This window comes from Aedes albopictus, chromosome 1 (genome assembly GCF_035046485.1).
Source record: "Aedes albopictus strain Foshan chromosome 1, AalbF5, whole genome shotgun sequence".
Classification (NCBI taxonomy): Eukaryota; Metazoa; Arthropoda; class Insecta; order Diptera; family Culicidae; genus Aedes; species Aedes albopictus.
In genome coordinates, this window is record NC_085136.1 from 21,749,153 (window position 1) to 21,762,301 (window position 13,149).

The following is a 13,149-nucleotide window of genomic DNA, read 5'->3' on the forward strand; positions in this document are numbered from 1 at the left end:
GAATTAAAAGGAATTTGCTCGTCCTTTCTAGTTTTTCTTTAAAAGAGTTATTCATTTTTTATTTTCTTTTGCAAAAGTAAAGTATTAGTGAAGTGTTTTTAAATTAAACTAGAGTCTGAAGTAACAAGTTCTACTAAAAGCTCTAAAGTAATAGTAAAGCACATAAGTGTATTGGAGTGCTTTTCAGAGTTTTTGTAGGAATGGCCATTTAGTGGCAATTTGCCACTTTTGGTTCTTTCAAACAATAGTACCCACTTTTCATACCATTACAAAGAAATTTCGAGAGGTTTTTGGCCACAATAGGTACTTCTGAGATTTAGGCTCCAACGGGAATTATCGTTTGCTCAATTAACTCTTTCTTAAGTCTGGCTTTTGACATTGACCACTTCAAGCTAGGAGCATTACTTGACGTCAAAGCTCACATCCTCTTAAAGTTTTTACAGAAGCGTAATGAATGGCTACTTTTCACTATACTTCTAGGTCTAGCTTTGAACGTATCAAATTTTAGGATCTCACCAAAGAACCAAAAGATTTTGAGTGGCCATTTTTGACCAACTTGGTTATATCTCCGTATTTCTAGCTATGATCACAACATATCTTCAAAGCACAACTTGCCACAAAAGTGTTTTGTCAGTGCTTTTGTCAGAATGGTCACTTCTGGCGATGATTTGCCACTTTTGGTCCTTACTTAGTGATCATTTTTTTACAACTTCAAAGGAATTTTGAGAGTTCTTTTAGCCACAATAGACACTCTTCAGATTTAGGCCATTGCCAGCTGTGATTTGTAACCAGCAATGGAAATTGCCATTTGTTTAAGTGACTCTAGTGGCCACTTTTGGCAACTTGAAGCTGTGACCACAACTTTACTTAAACAGCACAGCTTGCGATCACTCAAACATTCAAAGTTGCCATAGAAGAGTCTGCTGCCATTGAAGTCTTTCAACTTTTAGGATTTTTTTACTAGAATGGCCACTTTTTATTGTTTATTTGCCACTATCAGTGCTTCCAATTGGAAGTGACCATTTTTCCTTCCACTTCAGTGAAATTTCAAATGTTTGGCCGCTCTTGAGATTTGGGTCATTTTTAAAGGCGATTCGTAATCTTCAACAAAAAATGACTAGTTTGCGGCATTGGCCAATGTTGGCCACTTCGAGCTGTGATCTCAACATTATTGCAAGGAACATTTCGGGACGAATCAAACTTTACAGAGTTGCCAAAGAAATAGATTGAAGGGCTTTTCAAAGTTGTTATAGGAATGGCCACGCTTTTGTGATGATTGGCCACTCTTGGCCATTCCAATTAAAAGTGGCCACTTTTCAATCAACTTCAAAGATAAGTTTGCTGCGTATCAAATTTCATGATTTTGCCAAGAAAGTTTATTGGAAATCATTTGGAGTGGCCCTCGCTCTATTGGTCACATTTGGCCAACTTGTCCAAATCATAGAATTCATATTGTGTTTTGCCTCTTTTTCCAACAATTCTAACTCCCTCTTTCTCCCCCATCCTTAACAGATGTACGTGTGCGAGGAGTGCGGCCACACGACCAACGAACCCGAGGTCCACTACCTGCACCTCAAGGAAAAACACCCCTACTCGCCCGCCCTGCTCAAGTTCTACGACAAGCGCCACTTCAAGTTCACCAACTCGCAGTTCGCCAACAACCTGCTGGGGTCGTTCCCGATGCCGGTGCAGAACTGATTCACTACAGTGAGTACCACTCAAGAGATGACACTCAAACACTCAACACACACACCCCTGCACACCAGTAGAGAGAGAATCAAAAAGACACAACAAAGATGGCGACGGGACGTGGCGCGGCGCGGTAGCGCCGGAACACGAGAGGGAACGGTGGCGACACCTACAAATGAGCGGAACGGATAAGAGATCGTTGGATACTAACTAACAATTATTTATTTGCTGCAATATTATTTTATACTACCTTACTAACTAAACCAGGAGGAGAGTTTCGACCCGAAGGTGGTGGCGACGGCGACGTCGGCGGGGGTAGCGCTACGCCACGTTCGATCGACCGACCACGCGATCGATCGGGACGAAACAATAGAACAATAGAGTAGTAGGCTGTAAGAGAGAGAGGACGTTAGGAGTTAAGGCGTGTGTATCATCTCGTAGGAATAGGCGAAAGGGCGAGAAGGCGAGGAAGATGGGAGGGATTGAAATGCGCGAAGGCTTTCTTTTAGTTTGTAGGGTAAAACTGTATTATTTTAATTTACTTTTGTTTAGTTTTTTTTTTTTTTGAATTTTCCAAGCATTTTGAAAGTGCACGCGCGTTTGTAATTAGGACGAAGAGAGGAGAAGTGGCCTGCTGTGTCGGCGGCATTTCGCGATGATTTTTTGTTTTCATTTTTTTACTGATTTGATCTACAACTGCATTTTGAGAAATTTTTTATTAGAAAAAATGCGAAAAAGTGAAAATATAGAAAGTGGAAAAGTGCGAGAGGAAATTCTGTTTCGTTTTTCTGTTTTCGTTCGACTAAGTAATGAGAAAATTTAGGGTTGCGGAAAAGATTGGACAGCAGCGGGAAGAACTCAGACACTCACACACATGCATACACTCAACCAACCAACAGGACGCACAAACACGGAGGAAATTTACAAGAATTCAAAAGTCTGAATAGATGTTAAACTAAGAGGATTGGAACGCAATGGAACGCAGAGTGAGCTACTGGACGGAAGCAGCAATCATTGAGGAGGACGGAACGTAGATGACGTTTCGTGGAGCGTGAATTGGTATGTGTGAGATCTAGAGCGTGAATGATTAGCGAGCGATCGGTAACAGGTACAGCGTTCGAACAGGGGCGGTTTGTTCTGGAAGTGAGGTTAGGTTAGGTGAAAATCTAGAATCTGGTTAAAATTGGCCCCTCTGCTAAGTTTGGCCCCCCTAAGGTGGGGGCCAAACATGGTAGAGTGGCCAACTTCAACAACTGGTAAAGGGGCTATGGATATTGTGTTGTCCGATCGAATTCATCGAATCACTATTCCGTGGCTTTGTTTAGGATTCTAAGTTCTGGGTGAGAATTCGTTGGATATGACTTGGTTATTCGTTTTGTGAGGGTGACGGTGAGTACAGCACCAACTACATCCAGGCTTGGGAGCTGAGAGGCTCCCACAATGAGATCTGAGGCTCCAACCCCGGCCAAATTTTCATCTGCCGCTTCGGCGTCTCCCTTCTCTAAGCCGAGACACTGTTGCCAGATCCGACCGGATTTTGGTGTTGCTGCTTGCTACGGCCAGATTTTCTGCTTTGGCGCCTGCCTTCCGTAAGGCAAGACATCAATGCCAGCCTCGGTCAGATATTTATCTACCGTTTTGGCGTTTCCCTTCTCTGAGGCGGGACATTATTGCCAGCTCCGACCAGAATTGCATCTCCTCTTTTTAAGGCGTGACATTATTCCCAGCTACGGCGAGATTTGGCGTCTCCCTTCTCTGCGACAATCCATCCAACAAAAGTTCAAGTTCTTTTCACTATAGAAGACCTCCGCTCCAGCTTCTCCTTCTTTCTTGCACAGCCTTGGGGTTCTTGACCGTCGCCACTGTTGTACTTCAGTTGACAGTTGCAACAAAATCAATAATAATCCCCATCGACCAGCGGCCCATGGCCTACTCAGTAGTATAACAAACTACCACCGAAGGCATGTTGCCGGATGATTTCTGGTTGAAGCGATTTGAGTCGTCTGGCAGATTTCGAAGAGATGGATGATCAACTATTACATGACAAAAGTCTGTTTTCTGTTTTCAGTTGCCAAAAGAGTTCAAAAACGGCGTCTAACGTCGAATTCGGTCCAAAGAAAACAGTTCGAACGATCTCCCACGTGTTTCTGTTTCTGCCAACAGCACCTTCAAATCTGACAGATGCAGGGCCAGTTACCAAGACTATATGCCCTGCTGCATGAGAATGCTGAGGGCATCAAATACGAAAAATAACTCCTCTAAGGCGCCATTTTGTATTCGATCATCAAATTCAGACATTCACTAAGTCTTCAGTAAAAACGGTCTTCAGGAAAACCAAAACTGGTCTTCAGGAAGACCAAAAGTGGTCTTCAGGAAGACCAAAAGTGGTCTTCAGGAAGACCAAAAGTGGTCTTCAGGAAGACCAAAAGTGGTCTTCAGGAAGACCTAAACTGGTCTTCAGGAAAACCATAACGTATATTCGACCTAAACTGGTCTTCAGGAAGACCTAAACGGATCTTCGTGAAAACCAAAACGGATCTTCAAGAAGACCTAAACTGGTCTTCAGGAATACCTAAACTGGTCTTCAGGAAGACCTAAACTGGTCTTCAGGAAGACCAAAAGTGTATTCAGGAAGACCAAAAGTGGTCTTCAGGAAGCCCAAAAATGGTCTTCAGGAAGACCTAAAGTGGTCTTTAGGAAGACTTAAATTGGTCTTCAGGAAGACCAAAGTGGTCTTCAGGAAGACCAAAAGTGGTCTTTAGGAAAACCAAAACGGATCTTCAGGAAAACCAAAACGGATCTTCAGGAAGACCAAAAGTGGTCTTCAGGAAGACCAAAAGTGGTCTTCAGGAAGGCCAAGAGTGGTCTTCAGGAAGACCAAGAGTGGTCTTCAGGAAGACCTAAACTGGTCTTCAGGAAGACCAAAAGTTGTCTTCAGGAAGACCAAAAGTGGTCTTTAGGAAAACCAAAACGGATCTTCAGGAAAACCAAAACGGATCTTCAGGAAGACCAAAAGTAGTCTTCAGGAAGACCTAAACTGATCTTCAGGAAGACCAAAAGTGGTCTTCAGGATGACCAAGAGTGGTTTTCAGGAAGACCAAAATTGGTCTTCAGGAAGACCTTAACTGGCCTTCAGGAAGACCTAAACTGGTCTTCAGGAAGACCAAAAGTTGTCTTCAGGAAGACCAAAAGTGGTCTTCAGGAAGACTAAAACTGGTTTTCAGGAAGACCTAAACTGGTCTTCTGGAAGACCTAAACTGGTCTTCTGGAAGACCTAAACTGGTCTTCTGGAAGACCTGAACTGGTCTTCTGGAAGACCAAAAGTTGTCTTTAGGAAGACCAAAACGGGTCATCAGGAAGACCAGAACTGGTCATCAGGAAGACCAAAAGTGGTCTTTAGGAAAACCAAAACGGATCTTCAGGAAAACCAAAATGGATCTTCAGGAAGACCAAAAGTGATCTTCAGGAAGACCAAAAAGGGTCTTCAGGAAGACCAAGAGTGGTCTTCAGGAAGACAAAAACTAGTCTTCAGGAAGACCTAAACTGGTCTTCAGGAAGACCTAAACTGGTCTTCTGGAAGACCTAAACTGGCCTTCTGGAAGACCAAAAGTTGTCTTCAGGAAGACCAAAAGTGGTCTTCAGGAAGACTAAAAGTGGTCTTCAGGAAGACCAAAAGTGGTCTTCAGGAAGACCAAAAGTGGTCTTCAGGAAGACCAAAAGTGGTCTTCAGGAAGACCAAAAGTGGTCTTCAGGAAGACTGAAACTGGTCCTCAGGAAGACCAAAATACGTCTTAAGAAGACGAAAACTGGTCTTCAGGAAGACGAAAACTGGTCTTCAGGAAGACCAAAACTGGTCTTCAGGAAGACCAAAACTGGTCTTCAGGAAGACCAAAACTGGTCTTCAGGAAGACCAAAACTGGTCTTCAGGAAGACCAAAACTGGTCTTCAGGAAGACCAAAACTGGTCTTCAGGAAGACCAAAAGTGGTCTTCAGAAAGACCAAAAGTGGTCTTCAGGAAGACTGAAACTGGTCCTCAGGAAGACCAAAATACGTCTTAAGAAGACGAAAACTGGTCTTCAGGAAGACCAAAACTGGTCTTCAGGAAGACCAAAACTGGTCTTCAGGAAGACCAAAACTGGTCTTCAGGAAGACCAAAACTGGTCTTCAGGAAGACCAAAACTGGTCTTCAGGAAGACCAAAACTGGTCTTCAGGAAGACCAAAACTGGTCTTCAGGAAGACCAAAACTGGTCTTCAGGAAGACCAAAACTGGTCTTCAGGAAGACCAAAACTGGTCTTCAGGAAGACCAAAAGTGGTCTTCAGAAAGACCAAAAGTGGTCTTCAGAAAGACCAAAAGTGGTCTTCAGGAAGACCGAAATTGGTCTTCAGGAAGACCAAACTGGTCTTCAGGAAAACCAAACTGGTCTTCAGGAAGACGAAAAGTGGTCTTCAAGAAGACCAAAAGAGGACTTCAAAAAGACCAAAACTGGTCTTCAGGAAGACCAAAACTGGTCTTCAGGAAGACGTAAACTGGTCTTCAGGAAGATGAAGACTAAAAATGGTCTTCAGGAAGACCAAAACTGGTCTTCAGGAAGACCAAAACTGGTCTTCAGGAAGACCAAAACTGGTCTTCAGGAAGACCAAAACTGGTCTTCAGGAAGACCAAAACTGGTATTAAGAAAGACTTAAAGTGGTTTCTAAGAAGAATATTGGGGAAGATGAAAACTGATCTTCAGGAAGACCTAAACTGGTCTTCAAGAAGACCAAAAATGGTCTTCAGGAAAACCAAAAGTGGTCTTCAGGAAGACCAAAACTGGTCTTCAGGAAGACCAAAAGTTGTCTTTAGGAAGACCAAAACTGGTCTTCAGGAAGACCAAAAGTGGTCTTCAGAAAGACCAAAACTGGTATTAAGAAAGACTAAAAATGGTTTCTAAGAAGAATATTGGGGAAGATGAAAACTGATCTTCAGGAAGACCTAAACTGGTCTTCAAGAAGACCAAAAATGGTCTTCAGGAAAACCAAAAGTGGTCTTCAGGAAGACCAAAACTGGTCTTCAGGAAGACCAAAAATGGTCTTCAGTAAGACCAAAAGTGGTCTTCAGGAAGACCAAAGTGGTCTTCAGGAAGACCAAAACTTTTTGCGCAACTCAGTTGAATCGCAATCAATTCTCAGTCGAATTCAACTCTCAACTCAACTGATTTCGACGGGAAACCATTTCATGTCAAGGCCTACCACGATACGAACGCAAAGACGCGATCTCTTTATTGACAGCTCCAATTCAGAGAAAATAGGTAGAGAAGCGAAGAGTGAACAGCCGTCTGAACGGCAACACTTTTTCTGTTTTGATTTCGTAACTCGGATGTTGGCAACTGCCGAAAAACAGATTAATCCACCTATCGAGGGTAGTGTCTTTCTCATGTACTGCATTAGAAAATGATTTATGCTGTTGATTTATTAACAAGAAATCATCTAAATTGTATACCAAAAAGGATCAATTTTCGTCAATTTAAGGAATCAATGTTATTTACAGTAATATCCTTGATATTTAAAAATATTGGTAAAAAAATGTTTCGAATGATCGCAATGCTTATCATGAATTATGCGGCAATCGTCAAGGTTTGTTGATTTTGTTCGATAGGATACCAGTTTGACGGTTCGATAAGGTTTTTTTGGCTTCACACTCTTCGCTTCTCTACCTATTTTCTCTGCTCCAATCAGGCCCCTGGCATGAATGAAATATATCGTAGCCAACATCTAACTGCCTTATACTCATATTCGTGCAAATTAAAATGAGCGTGTAATCAACAAACGCAGTTTTTGTTTGATGTTGTGAGCCATACACGAAATCACATTCACAATGCGTGTTTGTTGGGTTGCTTTATTCAACTAATCGCATGCTGCTCTTACCGTACATTAATATTAAAGCGAGTTTGACGTGTTTTGTGATCATAACAGGTGAAAAAAATGATTCCAAAAACTGATCAACAACCCAAAATAAACGTTAAACAAAAAAATGTTGATGTTTTCGCATTTGACAGTGGGTGCTATTTATTAGCGCCCAGGACATCCTGTCTACCATGATTCCAATGCATTGATATAGGCCGTGCCAGAGGCCTGGCTCCAATTCAAAACATTAGCACTCTAAACCGATTCCACTCAAATTCACCGCAAATCTCACCCAATCTTAAGTTTTGTTTTTGCTTTAATTTCAAACCACCCTTTCGATGACGCTGTATCGCGCGAGAAAAAGCGAGGATGTATGTTTGTAAGTACGCAATGACGTGCCCAGGTTAGGAATAATGTATAGAAGAAACACTTTCTTCCCGCGACGCCTTCGGCGCCGTGTGCCGTAAAAGAGCAGCAAGAATGACCGACCTGAACCTGGTTGGCTCAAAAATTACACCGTTCTGGTTTTTACTCTTCACTCTGCCTTAATTTGGGGGCCTGCTGCTACATCATCCAGTACCAGTACTGGATGGTAATTGTGCTTATAAGAAAATCATAATTTTGGCAGCGACGGTGGCGCGGCCGTCGGCCGGCGCGGGAAGCTCAAACCGAACAAATCAAAGTATATCGGGGTTTTTTGTGCAATCACTTTTTTCTCGGTGTTGGAAAAATAACGTCTTATGTAGGATATTGATGTGTAAAGAGAAAAAAAAAACACATTGAAGAATGAAGAAACAGAAGATGAAAACACACAGAGACACACACACATACACAGATACAGAGCGACAATTTTGTAACTGCTAAGCGTAAGAGAAAAAAAAACAATATGAGTACCTTTTTATCTAGTTTGTAAGTTGATAAGAGACGGCGCTGCATTGATTTTTCCGTGTATTATCCCGCCCCCTTCTTTCCTACTTTTTCTATGAATCTCGGAAAGTGAAAACATGTTAGTCATTTAAGTGTGTAGTAACCTTTTATACGATTTCGCGTTTTTCCTTCGCATAACCTTAAAATTACATTCCATTCTAAATTAATTTAATTTAGCTGAAATTTGATCTTCCAAACATTCTGTTTATGCATCTTCCTTACACTAGAGGATACGCTTGCTTCCCAAAACCCCTCCCCGTCAAATCAAAATTCTGTGTATAGTTAAATTAATTCTTAAGTGACCGCGGCGCGCGGATGGGACAGCAAGCGATCCGCAAAAAAATCAAAAACCTACTTTATGGCTTTAATCAATTCCTTTCGATTCTTTATTTTTGTTAGTTAAACATTAAATTATCCTCTTGATAAGAACCAATCCCTCCAATTTGCGCAGGGAGAAACCCCCCTTAAATTATACTCTTTCCTCCACACTCAAACGCACACAAACACACACATACACGACATTTTACTCGTTTTGTTTTAGTGTGTGTGACAAATTCCCCGAAGTTACAATAGAGAAGAACAAACAGTAGTAACAACAACCCAATCGTTGCATTTATTATTCAGTTACTTACTATTATACGATTAATTATTAGAACAACAAGAAAACACAAAAACGTTTGAAACGACAATATGAAAAAAAAAAACGCCGATGAGAGTAAAACTAGCAAACATTTTTTTATATATTCGGAGAATGTGTGTAGAAACAATCATAAATTCAAACAGTGTAGGACAACACCTATTATTATGATGATCTGATCGTTTGTTTTGTTTGTATTAGTGGATTATTGTCCTGTGAGACCACAACACAGAGACAACAACGCATATGAAGTAGTGAAACGAACGACGATGGCTACTACAGCAACAAATAAACAATAAAACGAAAATAAACTCAAAGTTAGTTGTGAAAAATAAACTCCACGTATGTGACATTTGTGAAGAACGAAGAAAAGAAATCCATGCATGCTTTATGCGAAACACACAGTCATTGTACATGACCGGCACAGACGCAGTCTTGTGCCGCGAACCATTGCCAGTGGCAGGAAACCTCCGCTTATCGTTCCGATCCATGCTCTCACTCATACGCTTCAGCAATCATTCTCTCTTCGTGCTGTCGCTTCTTAATGCTGTTTCTCTTCCACTCTGTATCGGTCAAGCATTCGATTCCTAGCGGTGATCATTTCGTTCTTGACTCATCAGCGGTCCTCGTTGGCGCAGCTCAGCTATACTGCCTATGATCGCATATCAGTCCCATATTTGCTGGGTTTCTTATTCATATGGGACAGTTATGCGATCATAGGCAGTATATGCATACATTAGTGCATAACATCACAATAAGGATAAAACATACCTACTCAACAATAGTAAGCCAGAGTACCGTGATTTCGGGTGAAATTGATCACTTTTCACAATTTTTGGCTTCTAATTTTTGAATAGTAATCGATCTGGTCAAACTCAGTGCTTTAAAACAAGTACGACCACGGGTTTCATCAGTCAACGAGGTTGAAACTTTTACTGTAAATCATTTTATTGCAATAAACATCATTTTAAACAAAAAAGCAGAAATTTTAGTTTCGGGGTGAAATTGATCAGTCAGTGAAATGTCTGTGTAAGTGCCGAAAATAAATTTTCCATCTGATTTAACCACCCCAGAATGCAAAAAGCTTTGTAAAACTTTTGCAAGTTTAGTAAATACTTAATTATTTAAATTTTAAATTTAACAAATATAAAGCAAACGCCTAAAAGTATGCAATTTTCAAACTAAACAAGTCATTACTTTAGAAAAAGTACAGTTTTATGCATAAATATCAATATTTATAGAACTTTTGATGATGAAATTGGGTTTAGCGAACACTTGGCAGCTATAAACATTCATTCGAATAATTATTCCATGTGTAATACAGCTACGGTAACAAAAGTTTGAAAGTGTCTTTGAAATTCGTCAATCACGCAGTTTCGGAAAATATTAAATTTAATACAGAAATATGTGACTAATTGGCTGTAAACATGTAAACTCATCATTCAATAACCCTTGCGCCAGATGATGGTCACAGATAAAAATAATAAGATTTACACGTCATGTAAACTTCATTTCAGTCATGTAAACTTGGTGTTATGATGGTTTACATGATATATCATGTAAATTTGTGTTATATGTCATGTAAACACTCAGAGTCATGCTGAATTACATGACATATAATGGAAGTTTACATGATATTTTATGACTTTTACATGATATGTCATGTAAACTTCTGTGATATTCCACGCTCCAATTATGTGCATCATATGTCACAGAACTTTACACTCTTTTTTCGATCTGTGGTCATTTTGTACAAATTGTTTTAAGTTCAAAGCTTTATTTTTGACAAATAAAATTTGCCCTCACATCGATCAATTTCACCCGAAATCACGGTACTAAGTTTATGGCTACCGATCTTCGTCCTCACTTTCGCCCAATGCTCGCATGATCACGCTCAGCTTCCCAGGAGAGCCGTTTTCGTCCATGATTTTCCCATAGCTCTTTGCGATCGATCTGTCGTACGCCGCCATGAAGTCGATGAACAGGCGATTGCGTTGGGACCTGATATTCACGGCATTTCTGCAGGATTAGCCGTACGGTGAAGATCTGGTCCGTTGTCGATCGGCCGTCGATGAAGTCGGCTTGATAACTTCCCACGAACTCAGTCGTTTTAGGTTATAGACGACGGAAGATGATCTGGGATAGCACTTCGAAGGCAGCATTCAAAATAGTGATCGCCCTGAAGTTCTCACATTCCAAATGGTCGCCTTTCTTGTGAATGGGGCAGATTACCCCTTCCTTCCACTCCTCCGGTAGCTGTTCGGTTTCCCAGATCCTGACTATCAGCCGATGCAGACAGGTGGCCAACTTTTCTGGGCCCATCTAGATGAGTTCAGCTGCGATACCATCCTTACCAGTTGCTTTGTTGGTATTGAGCTGGTGAATGGCATCCTTAACTTCCCTCAGTGTTGGAGTTCACTCGTTCCCGTCCTCTGCTGCACCAACATAGTCATTGCCTCATCTGTCTTGATCCCCCGGGCCTTACATTCTCTTCGCCTTTCAGATGCTTATCGAAGTTCTGCTCCCACTTTTCAATCACTTCACGTTTGTCCGTCAGGACGCTCTCGTCCACATCGCTGCACATTGATTTCGGCTTGCAGCACGAAGCCTTTGCGGGATACGCTGAGCTTTTGGTAGAACTTATGTGTATAATGAGAACGGCATAGCAATTACATTTCCTCGCATTCCGCTTCATCTAAGCGGCGATGTTTCTCCCGGAGGAGGTAGGCTCCTCCCGCTTCTGTCTGTATCATTCTGTCGGGTTTCATGCTGCAGCATTACCGCCCGCGCTGCATTTTGCATCTGCAGAATCGCACGGCTCAGCTGCACAGTTGATGGTTGCTTTTATTGTACTCCAGCAGTCATTTACCCCACGTCTCCACTAGACAGAAATGTCTTGCCATTTTGCTGCCAGAAAGAGAAAACCTAACAGCAATGATCAACACCGCTGCTCTTCATGCAAACGACGAGAGAACATTTCTGCCAAGACACATCTGTCCAGAAAAAAAAAAAGGCAATAAGACATTTCCGTCTTAGTGGAGACGTCGGGTAACATAGAGGGGGCCTTTCGAGCTCACCCTCGAGATGCCTCAAGATTCAGCGCGTATGCTGAGGCGACATCCGGTTGCTTCAGTCGCTCAAGGTTGTACCGTGGCGATTACCAGTATCGTACCGTCATCAACAAGAAAGTTTTTGACGGAGTTTGACCACCACTAAGTGTCCAGTGGTCAGAGTCGATTTTAGCGCCATCGTGAAGAAAATGTACCACAACGTCGATACATACATACAGGAAATCCAAATCGAGCAAAAATTTCTCTTAGCTTGGTAATTGTTAGTTTGGCCGCCATGGAAGTTTGAATAACTATTTCAATATATCTTGAGCCGATTTGCCAAATCTGTTCTTGAAATTGGGAGCGTGTTTGGTACCGATACTAAAACGCAATCGGTATCTTTGCTGTAGTTATTTCTTCCGTAGACTAGGCTATTGAACATGATTGTGCGATATTTGCCAGAAAACCGTTCGCCAGAATGTACCAATCCCCAGAATTTATTATTAAATATTAAATTCTGGGGATTGGTTAACTCTGGCAAATGGTACTTTCGGGCAAAAAAGAATTTTCTCCATTTTCTAAGAATTAATTGAAACTAAAGATGTGATTGTGAGAATTTGGTGGATATATTTTAGTTCATTAACATAAAAAAAATGTCCCGTCAATGTTTTTAGTATAAGTTAGCAAATAATTTAGTTCAAGACCCCTAAATCCCTCCTTCTCAATTATTTTTTTTTATATCCCTAACCTCGAAACAGCCGCGAGTACTTCGGCTTCCCAAACTAACATAGCATTAAGGCAGTAAATATTGTAAAATGTAAAATATACTGTAAAAAAAAAACAACAAATGATTTCGGCTCAGTTATGCCCATGAGGCGCCCGAGCCTTCCAAATAAACGAATAAGTAAAAAAAAACATAAAAAATGTAGTCAGCTCTTTACAATAATTCAATATGTTCAGT

General features: G+C 41.2%; 1 protein-coding gene across 2 annotated transcripts in view; it reads left to right on the top strand.

Annotated features, from left to right (window-relative positions):
• The window catches only part of LOC109433653 (transcriptional regulator ovo), a 96,553-nt gene extending 86,782 nt beyond the window's left edge, over window positions 1-9,771 (top strand). Inside the window, exon 5 of one of the 2 annotated variants that reach the window (XM_062844181.1) lies at window positions 1,513-9,771. In XM_062844181.1, coding sequence (XP_062700165.1) covers window positions 1,513-1,698 — 186 coding nt within the window. In that variant the 3' untranslated portion in view covers window positions 1,699-9,771. The remainder of the gene's footprint in view (window positions 1-1,512) is intronic. The other variant, XM_029855092.2, reaches the window with a different exon arrangement.
• Window positions 9,772-13,149: the final 3,378 nt, after the last annotated feature.